Raw genomic sequence first — 11,695 nt, 5'->3', positions numbered from 1 at the left:
GCTGTATACGTATGTGGATGTATGAAATGTTGGACGTTTCACATAAAAACCCAGCACGATTTCCTGATTTGGATAAATAATCTTTTTAACGGTGTGTATTCGTGTCTTTCCTATAAATTTGTAATATCATGCACCGACTGATAGTCGTGGGACACGCAACCTACTCGAACCTAGATTAGGTACAATAAAAGAACATTGCATGAGGTGATATTTCCGCTTAGGAACATAAAAAAAATTCTTCCTCTTTTTGTATTACTGTATTAAAGTGGATGTGAATGGTAGCATCGTATTTGCCTGAATAGTTCGATGTTACGAACTATCAGATTGCTATATGAGAATATCTTAGGTATTTCTATATTGTCACGATGGAGTTGGTTTACAATGTAAAAAAAAGATATAAACCGATAAAAATTTCTATGTAAGTATTACGCCAAGTTTGAGCCAATACTACGGGATTAAAGAAATACGAAATTATCAATAACATCAAGGTTTACTTTATTATACTATAATATTTATAGTTGAATAGGTATTTGGAACAAAGTTGGACACAAAGTATGGTAAATGAGTTATGGCACATGATATGTACAATTATGGAGGATTCTTTCTTTCTCCTTGTTTTACATTGCGCGCAATTTGGTGTAATTAGAAAACGGATATTAGATATTATTGACTCAACAGAGTTTTTTCTTTTAATTTTTCTTTTTTTTCCTTTTCTGTTCTTTTCATCGAAAACCCTGCCCTCTCCGTTTTTTTCTTTTTCTTCCTTTCTTTCTTTCTTTCTTTCCCTTTACACTTTAGTTTTATATTTTGTTCACGATGTTGTCTATTAAATGGTTATAAGAATTAAGATCATGTTTGTTATTTATTTATTCATCGATGAAATCAGACGAGAAAGCTCGAACGATCGTAAGTTTAGAAAAATATGTCTCCTTGATATGGGACAACACGAACGAGATGTCAAGTTCTCCGTGAAAATGCGTTATATATTTATGTGGATACATTAGACTAAAGCGAATAGAATTTAACTAGTGAATTAATTATTATATAACAATTTACAAATAGATTTACATTTTTTTAATTATTATTTACAGATTATTGAAAGTGCCTACGAATGTAAGACAATGCAAGCTCAATCGAATGAAAACAAATATTAATAAGGATAATGCGAAGTAGGCAACTACCATTTCGACAATTGTTTCGCTAATAATTTTATCGTAACCCTTAGGAGCTTTTCTCTCCAAGTTGCACGCAACATATTTACATATAAATCTCTACAATGTCAGGCAATTAAACTAATATTTTATGATATGTCTTTATTATATTATTATATCGCTCCGCAATTATAGTCTTACTCATAAATGGTGTTTCAATTACTACGCTGTGTCGATAGGAGAAGTTTAACGATAATTTGAAGAAAAAAATCAAAGAGTGATATATATATATATATATATATATATATATATATTTATGTACAATACGTAATATAAATCTGCAAGGAGAGATTTTATTTCTTTGTCGATGTAGTATCTAGTTTTAAATTATTCTTTGTAATACTCATTGTCAGAATTATATGTATTTCAACGTCTTTTACATCTTTCTATCATCATATTTCGCACACTATATCGAATAACGAAAGAAACGAACGAACGTAATTGTTTTGTCGCGAAAATGTTACGTAGAGAGAGCACCTATGAGTAAGACTTTAAAGTTTAACAATTCATTTTGGCTTCTTTTAAATTTGTATAAACATTTAAACTAATTACCGATAATAATTATTTATATTAATTAGTAGTTCTCGTAATCTTTTATACAAATTTCATCATCGTACGCTTCAACGTAATACTTTTTCGGTTCTATCTTTTATCTTAGCTCATTAGCAAGCTTCCTAAAATGATTCTCGAATCACCGTTACGAGATCATTTCTCGCAAAATAAAGAAGATACGCATGTGTATGCATTTTTAATCATTTTTTTCTCAGCGTATTGAACAGACGCAACCTCATCAAATCGGTTTTCTTAGAAAATTAATTAGTCGTCGCCTATCCGTACATTCTCTACAAATAAACGAACCTTTTCTTTTTTCTCTCTTTCTTTCTTTCTTTCCCAACCGTTTTTACGTAGCTTTCAAAAAATCAATAAATAATAATGCAAGAATACATACAATAGAATAGAAAGATTATATTCGGTCGATGTAACTGTATCATGGAATGTGCAAGGTAAATATATATTATCATCTTCGCATGAAATTTGTTCGCGTTTGCTTATCGCTAATCTTGAAATTCGTAGGCTTGTTAAAATATATAGTTTGCTTTTCGTTAAGAAACGGCAGAGACAGACGCTGCTTTTTAAATGGACTTGGCACACAGATTTTTTTGTTTGTTTATATACGCGGAAGGACCGAGACTTTAAGAAGTTTCTCAAAGTTCTTCGCGAACGAACGAAGGAGAAATTTCAAGAATTTCACGAGCCGCGAATAGAATATCTTTCTCCTTATATAAATTCATTTTTAAGATAACCGTAACTCCACGATTTAAAAATCCACACACGTTCCATTCTTCTTATCGTTTCTTTCTTATTTTTATTCTTCTTGCGAAATCATTTTTCCATCACTTTTTTATTTACGGAAATATGCAAAATACGTGAGTATTTGTGTATACGTGATTGTGAGCTCGTTTATACGCGATTTGTTTCTTCTTTTGATTTCTTTCGATCGAAAACCGAAAGCTTTTGGAAATTTCACGTTACTCGCGCCACGTTGTCGAGGCTTTTAGGTGTACCTCAAAATTATGAGATAATGATGATGACAATGATAAATAGTGATGATGATGATGATGATGATGATGATGATGATGATGATGATGATGATGACGATGATAATAATAATAATAGTTATCATTAGAGAAACTTATTGCGATATGACTTGATTACCCTGTGTTTAATATCTACAGAATATCTTTTTCATTTTTTATAGAGTATCACCTTTAAACCGTAAATACGAATATGCGAGCATATATCGGTTTCTATATAAGTTAACCTTCCTTATCGCATTACTACCAACAGATTTTTATTGTACAATTTGTGACAGTTAAATCGGATTTTTTAAGTCTCCGATTTGATATTATTATTATTATTATCATTATCATTTTGAAACACGCCCAAGAAACGTGTCTTTCAACTACGTGGATCAAACGGAACGTGAATCGTATTTTCGTACTCATATTTCTGCTGCTCTTTAAAAACTCGCAAAAGGAAAACGAAATAATAACAATAAGAACATTAATTATTATAGTAATAGACGGTTTCTTTTTCTTACTTTCTGTCTTTCTTTTTTTTCTCTCGATTAGAATGCTATCTTTTCAAACGTTCACCATGAAAACGTGGCGAGCCAACAACAATTTCTTGGTCTTGAATTGGCGAGAAAACGATCGCTTGATGTTCGAAATGGAAAGCAAAGAAATTACCAAACTGGAATTCGATCTGTGCTGTCAAACAAATATCTGCAATACGAATATAAAGAAAAAGTGGGTCGGACAAATTACGAAGTTCTTTAAGCTTGTATGTACGTTCATGAAAAAATAGGCTAACAAATAATCTCGATTTCGATTCGGGCTATCGATCTATCGTCGCGAACGAATGCATAAGAAAATAACTCGTTTTGTCATCGAGAAGTGTATCTATATCTATATAATATCAATTAAATCGAGTCGAAATATCGTCCGTTAAAAGAAAAAAGAAAAAGAAAAAGAGTTAAACGAAAGAAAGTAAAGAGGGAAGATAGACAACAAAAAGGAATAATAATTATGATCATAATAATAATCATAATAATGATAATAATAATAATAATAATAATAATAATAATAATAATAATAATAATAATAATAATAATAATAATAATAATAATAATAATAATAATAATAATAATAATAATAATAATAATAATAATAATAATAATAATAATAATAATAATAATAATAATAATAATAATAATAATAATAATAATAATAATAATAATAATAATAATAATAATAATAATAATAATAATAATAATAATAATAATAATAATAATAATAATAATAATAATAATAATAATAATAATAATAATAATAATAATAATAATAATAATAATAATAATAATAATAATAATAATAATAATAATAATAATAATAATAATAATAATAATAATAATAATAATAATAATAATAATAATAATAATAATAATAATAATAATAATAATAATAATAATAATAATAATAATAATAATAATAATAATAATAATAATAATAATAATAATAATAATAATAATAATAATAATAATAATAATAATAATAATAATAATAATAATAATAATAATAATAATAATAATAATAATAATAATAATAATAATAATAATAATAATAATAATAATAATAATAATAATAATAATAATAATAATAATAATAATAATAATAATAATAATAATAATAATAATAATAATAATAATAATAATAATAATAATAATAATAATAATAATAATAATAATAATAATAATAATAATAATAATAATAATAATAATAATAATAATAATAATAATAATAATAATAATAATAATAATAATAATAATAATAATAATAATAATAATAATAATAATAATAATAATAATAATAATAATAATAATAATAATAATAATAATAATAATAATAATAATAATAATAATAATAATAATAATAATAATAATAATAATAATAATAATAATAATAATAATAATAATAATAATAATAATAATAATAATAATAATAATAATAATAATAATAATAATAATAATAATAATAATAATAATAATAATAATAATAATAATAATAATAATAATAATAATAATAATAATAATAATAATAATAATAATAATAATAATAATAATAATAATAATAATAATAATAATAATAATAATAATAATAATAATAATAATAATAATAATAATAATAATAATAATAATAATAATAATAATAATAATAATAATAATAATAATAATAATAATAATAATAATAATAATAATAATAATAATAATAATAATAATAATAATAATAATAATAATAATAATAATAATAATAATAATAATAATAATAATAATAATAATAATAATAATAATAATAATAATAATAATAATAATAATAATAATAATAATAATAATAATAATAATAATAATAATAATAATAATAATAATAATAATAATAATAATAATAATAATAATAATAATAATAATAATAATAATAATAATAATAATAATAATAATAATAATAATAATAATAATAATAATAATAATAATAATAATAATAATAATAATAATAATAATAATAATAATAATAATAATAATAATAATAATAATAATAATAATAATAATAATAATAATAATAATAATAATAATAATAATAATAATAATAATAATAATAATAATAATAATAATAATAATAATAATAATAATAATAATAATAATAATAATAATAATAATAATAATAATAATAATAATAATAATAATAATAATAATAATAATAATAATAATAATAATAATAATAATAATAATAATAATAATAATAATAATAATAATAATAATAATAATAATAATAATAATAATAATAATAATAATAATAATAATAATAATAATAATAATAATAATAATAATAATAATAATAATAATAATAATAATAATAATAATAATAATAATAATAATAATAATAATAATAATAATAATAATAATAATAATAATAATAATAATAATAATAATAATAATAATAATAATAATAATAATAATAATAATAATAATAATAATAATAATAATAATAATAATAATAATAATAATAATAATAATAATAATAATAATAATAATAATAATAATAATAATAATAATAATAATAATAATAATAATAATAATAATAATAATAATAATAATAATAATAATAATAATAATAATAATAATAATAATAATAATAATAATAATAATAATAATAATAATAATAATAATAATAATAATAATAATAATAATAATAATAATAATAATAATAATAATAATAATAATAATAATAATAATAATAATAATAATAATAATAATAATAATAATAATAATAATAATAATAATAATAATAATAATAATAATAATAATAATAATAATAATAATAATAATAATAATAATAATAATAATAATAATAATAATAATAATAAGATTAATAATAATAATAATAATAATAATAATAATAATAATAATAATAATAATAATAATAATAATAATAATAATAATAATAATAATAATAATAATAATAATAATAATAATAATAATAATAATAATAATAATAATAATAATAATTAAGAACTTGACTAGATACTATATTGCACTAGAATTTTTCATCGATTACTTAATTGAATGGTAATTAGACTATTACCCCTCTAGAAAATACTTATCCCTTTTACTTATTTACACGTATTTTTAAAAATGACTACCATTTTTCACCCTCTCTCTCTCTCTCTCTCTCTCTCGTTCGTTCTCTCGCTTTCTTTCTCTCTCTCTCTTTTTCTCAATCTATCTCTCTTTTTCTATCTTGTGTCTTCGTTCAGCTATTACACAACGACTCGTATTAAATTCTCGATTTAATACTTATCCTCATGATATTACTTGATGCACGCGATAAATTTTAAGAAATAGTCGAGCTATTCGTTGATGGTAATCTAATCGCTTGCAAGTTTCTTCTCTCTTTCTAAGATCGATACAATATAGTGTCAGCAAGCATAGATTTTTTGTATCGTTTTAATCGTTTCCTTTTCGTTTTCCTTCTTTGTCGATTTTGTTGTCGATAGATGGATAAAGTATTTCATCGAGAATAAAATATTTATATTTATATTTATATATACATATATGCATGTATGTATTTATGTATGTACTCATGTATACAAAAGACAAAGTCGCCTCCATGAAATTCGAATCGGCCGATTTCTCAAATATTTTTTTTCTGCAACCGTCCGAAAAGTTTTCAAGATATTTTCGACGAGATTCTGAAAACTTTGTGTATACGTACAAATGCATGCGTGTATGTGTTTATGTATATAAGTATGTACGCATGTATTTTAGAGAATAGGAAATAAATAATAAAGAGAGAGAGAAAGAGAGAGAGAGAGAGAGAGAGAGAGGGAGAGAGAAAGAGAGAGAAAGAAAGGGAGAGAAAGAGAGACGATCGTTACCGACATCTTTTTTACGATTCCTGATCAGGTGAAAGGGGAAATAATAAAAATCGATCGGCTATAATCGATCTTCTTACTCGTCAATTTTACCTTCAATCGAACGTGCACGTACGATCGCGGAAAATACGAGGAACGGTTATATGTATGGTTCTTTCTTGGTATCTCTTATTATTTTCTTTTCGTTTAATTCGACGACTAATACTACTGTGTATTGCTTTAATATGATATGATACAGTCTTTTCACTGATTGTCCAACATCACTACGTAAAACATATTCTCCTATTTTTGTTTTCTTCCTTTTTCTCCTTTCGTCTTTCATTCTGACAGATTCTCTCTCATTCATTCTTCCTTTCACACATTCATTTTCTCTCTCTCTCTCTCTCTCTCTCTCTCTCTCTTTCTCTCTTTCTCTCTTTCTCTCTTTCTCTCGCATACACACTCACGCACACATACATTCTCTTTCTCTCTCTCTCTCCCTCTCTCTCCCTCTCTCTCCCTCTCTCTCTCTCTCTCTCTCTCTCTCTCTCTCTCTCTCTCTCTCTAGTTCTCTTTTCGTTCACTTCTTTACAACACTTCACTGAGCGTCATCATTAGGATTAATATCACTTTTTTTTACTTCGCCGCGATATGAATGCGCGACGATTTTATAACAATACATATTTTATATTTTTTATGTTTCGAATTGTACTTTCCGAGACGCATTTATTCCGTTTTCGGACTTTTCTTTCTTGATTTCTCAATTTTCTCGATTTTTTCGATCGATTATTCGAGGGAGGATTCTCTCGCACGTATCTATGTTTTTCATCGTAAAAAACTGAAGTAGTCAGTTCGGAAAGATTCGATTTGTTGATGGGGAAACACATTTTGCTCGAGAGAGGCGTATACGATGACGACGAAAGGGGTAAAACGAGCTCGTAAAACGGTTTATCGTGCGATCGCTTCGTAAAATCGAAGTGTTCGCTGTTCTGGTTGTTATAGAGAACGGAGATTTCTTTGAATCTTATTTACTTTGCCGATTATGAGCAAGATAGTATTGATAAAGAAACGAAAAAAAAAAAGAAAAAAAGGAAAAAGAAAAACAAAGACAGAAGAAAATCCCCCCTTTTTAAAAGAGCCAAACAAAATCGTCCTTTCATCGACACATCGAAACAAAGTAGATTCAATGTCACAACGCGTCGAGAGAGACCGTCTAATGCGGCTTTTCGTAGCCACTTTTCGATATCAGCTTGCAACAGTGTCACTGACGACAGCTGGTTTGTTGCACCAGATGGTCACAGTATCAAGCCGTAGAAATCTCGGGCCGTTTTTTCGAGACACATCGGAGAAAAAAAAGAAGAGGAAGAAGAAGAAGAAGAAGAAGAAGAAGGAGATCAGGATAAAGAAAATAGATGACGAAGAAAAACTTTTTTTTGAATCTTCACGGCCAGCCCTGAAATTCGGTCAGGGGTTCGGGTTTCGGCTCGAGACTGGGCAACTGGTAGGGTCAGTTCTGCTGTCACAAGCCACCCTCGGGTCAATGCTGAGCCGCGAACTTCATCCTCTTCTGCTTCTGTCGTTGATTACAAAACCAGACCCTGACGACATTCTTCTTAAGATCGAGCTTCTCCGCGATCGCGGCAATTTTCTCACCGGATGGTCTGGGCTGTACCGCGAAGTATGCTTCGAGCGAGCGTTTTTCCGGCGCGGCGATGCTAGTCCTCTTACGTTTTTTTTCACCGGCTGGTAAAACGGATGGTGCGTCTGGATCACGTCTTTTGTTTTTTGCTTGAGCCTCGGCTTCTTCCAGCCAAGCTTGGAGTATCGGTTTTAGTGCTATCATATTGTTATGTGAGAGAGTGAGCGATTCGAAACGACATATTGTCGATTGAGAAAGTGCACCCACACCTGGTAACTTCAAATTCGCTAAAGCCTTGCCTACATCGGCTTGTGTCACGCCCAATTTGATACGTCTCTGCTTGAAACGTTCTGCGAACGCCTCCAATTCTCGTGGATCTGTATCAGCGTCAGGATGAAGACCTGCTGCTGCTGCCGCTGCTGCTGCTGCCGCCATTGCTGGATGATGATGAGCAGGATGCGGTACGCTTCCACCTCCACCCCCAAGGTTACCGTGATGATGGTGATGTCCCATCATACCGTTCATTCCACCATACACCGAAGGTCCGTGTATACCTGCGTGATGACCCGGACCACCACCAGCTCCTTCAGACATTGGCGTCAAGGTTGTCATGGAATTTGCTGGATCCAACATGTCCAAGCTTTCCATTCCAGGGTGACTCATCTGCAACAGGTAATTTATGTACTTTTAATTCGCGTTCCTTCGTACTCGATACAACCTGGATTCGTTACGGCTCGCGTCGTTATTCTTAATGATCTTTCTCTCTTTTTATTTCGATTTTGTTTTTAGAAAGTTCACCAAGTTTTACGACGGTCGCCGTTTTTATATGATTTTTTATAAGTTTATCCAAACTGCAGGATACGATGTGAAATATAAGATTGCACCGCATTTTCTTCTATTCTCTCAATGATCTGAAAATAGACGTTCGATAATGGAAAGTATCAAGAAGACGATCAATTCAAGTACTTTCCCAATTCGTTTTCATTTTGACCATTCAATGAAATCAGTCGAAGTTAAAAAGATTTGACGAGAAATCGAAAGTAATGTCAAAGACTTATTATGTAAAATTTATGGGAAGAGCAGAAACAACGTTCTACTTGATCTATGACTTTATTTTCTTACGTTTCATCCCAATCATTATTTTTTAATTAAATCGATAGTATGAATCTTATTAAAATTATTTTTTATCTGCAATTCCAAATTAATCGTGTCTTTTAATACAGAACTTAAAATATATTAAATGAGTAAAAATGATTACGTTGTGCCATTCACCTGCCATTAACTATGAATGTTTTCGAAAAAAAAGCTGATATTCGGTAGACTAACTTAATTATGTATTACGATCGGATCTATTCGCAGTGTGATTAATATTATCGGATTATTTAGACTATTTGTGACTATGTCCACGATTGCTTGTATCATCGTTGTGGTTTAAAATTTTCAAGCTATTAGTAAATAATTAAACGACTATGCTTTTGTATGCATGCTCCGGTTTCAAACGATCATGAAAGTTCGTAATTATCTTAAACGTCTAACCACTTGGAATCTTCATCAACGAGATAAATAAATATATCTGTAGTGAAAGAAAAATCGTAACGAAAGTAAAAGGAAGGTCGCACTAAAATTCGAGCAAACGAATTATCTCAATATCTCGTAATAAAGAAGAAATATCGATATTATCTCGATATGAAACGTCAGTGAAGATTAACTATCCTCACTAAGAGGTCACGATAGCAGAGCAGAAAAAAAATCAGCATAAAATGCCAAAATAACGTTGTCCGGAGACGGCTTTTCAAGGAATCGATTGTCACGAGTCTGCGCGTGTCGATTTATGAGCGTATTATTAGTCGAACGATATCGGACCATTTTGTCTTACAAACTAGAAAATTTTTTATGGAATAAATGATCGAACATTTTGATGAAATATAAGACAGAGAAAAGAGAGAGAAAAAGAGAGAGTGGGAAAGAGAGAGAAAAAGAGAGAGTGGGAAAGAGAGAGAGAGAGAAATTGTTGTGGTAATTCTTATTTTAAACGCGTTTTAAAGAATTTAACGTAATGGACATGTACATTATTTACATTTTTACTACAGTATACATGAAAAAGGAAGAAAGTAAGAAAAACAAATATGTGCATTCGTGTATTTATATGTAAAAGAAAGGAAAGATGGAAAGAAGAAGAAAAAAAAGACAGATACATGAATAACGAGAGAAAGATAGAGAGAAAGAGGTAAGTGTCTTGGAGGGTGAAGAAGAGAAAATGTATACAAGGCAGCGCACACAATTATGCAGCACATGCCACGAGCGTCGTCACAGAGCGCAGCAAGCGCGACCCCTTACAAATTATTTATGAGCTCCCTTCATATTTTTCACCGCTCTGAGTGGCGCTACCCCCGTTGTGAGTAGCACCTCGCATAAAGTCTTCCTTCCTTCCTCTTCCTTTTCTCCTTCTTCTTACTCTGTATCGCTAGGCTTCTTTGAAATTTTGCGCCACTGATTTTCTTTCACGTACATCTCGCGAAATCGAATGATCCTCGATTCCTATTTTTTACTTCCCGAAATATTTCTTATTTGATTATATCTTCAAAAAAGAAAAAAATAATATGTTTCTACGATCTCAAGACATTCAGAAATAAAGATCGATCTGTGCCCTTTATTAAAATTCTAAATTTATCTTCGAATCCATTATTATTACTCTAAATTTGATGTTAATAATTTGTTGACAGAGAAAGATTTAATAAAAAATATTGACATAGATTTATTAGAATTATTTGATCAAATATTTTCTCTTCAAAGCCAATGCTACTCCAAATGTTGGGATTGATATTATCCGTTTATGTACATAACTACATGCATATGTATAGATATACATACGCATGTATAC

General features: G+C 27.3%; 1 protein-coding gene across 3 annotated transcripts in view; it reads right to left on the bottom strand.

The window, feature by feature from the left end:
• Nucleotides 1-7,743: 7,743 nt before the first annotated feature.
• Nucleotides 7,744-11,695, bottom strand: part of acj6 (abnormal chemosensory protein 6) — a 39,306-nt gene continuing 35,354 nt past the window's right edge. For 2 of the 3 annotated variants that reach the window (XM_035875433.2, XM_035875434.2), the window contains exon 4: nucleotides 7,744-9,477. In XM_035875433.2, the coding sequence (XP_035731326.1) occupies nucleotides 8,713-9,477 (765 nt within the window). In that variant the 3' untranslated portion in view covers nucleotides 7,744-8,712. Of the gene's footprint in view, nucleotides 9,499-11,695 lie in introns of all 3 variants that reach the window. The other variant, XM_085656142.1, reaches the window with a different exon arrangement.

Source organism: Vespa mandarinia, chromosome 1, assembly GCF_050613455.1.
Source record: "Vespa mandarinia isolate Hongniang chromosome 1, ASM5061345v1, whole genome shotgun sequence".
Taxonomy (NCBI): domain Eukaryota; kingdom Metazoa; phylum Arthropoda; class Insecta; order Hymenoptera; family Vespidae; genus Vespa; species Vespa mandarinia.
Note: the sequence above shows the minus strand (reverse complement) of the source record. Positions and strands in the feature narration are given on the sequence as shown.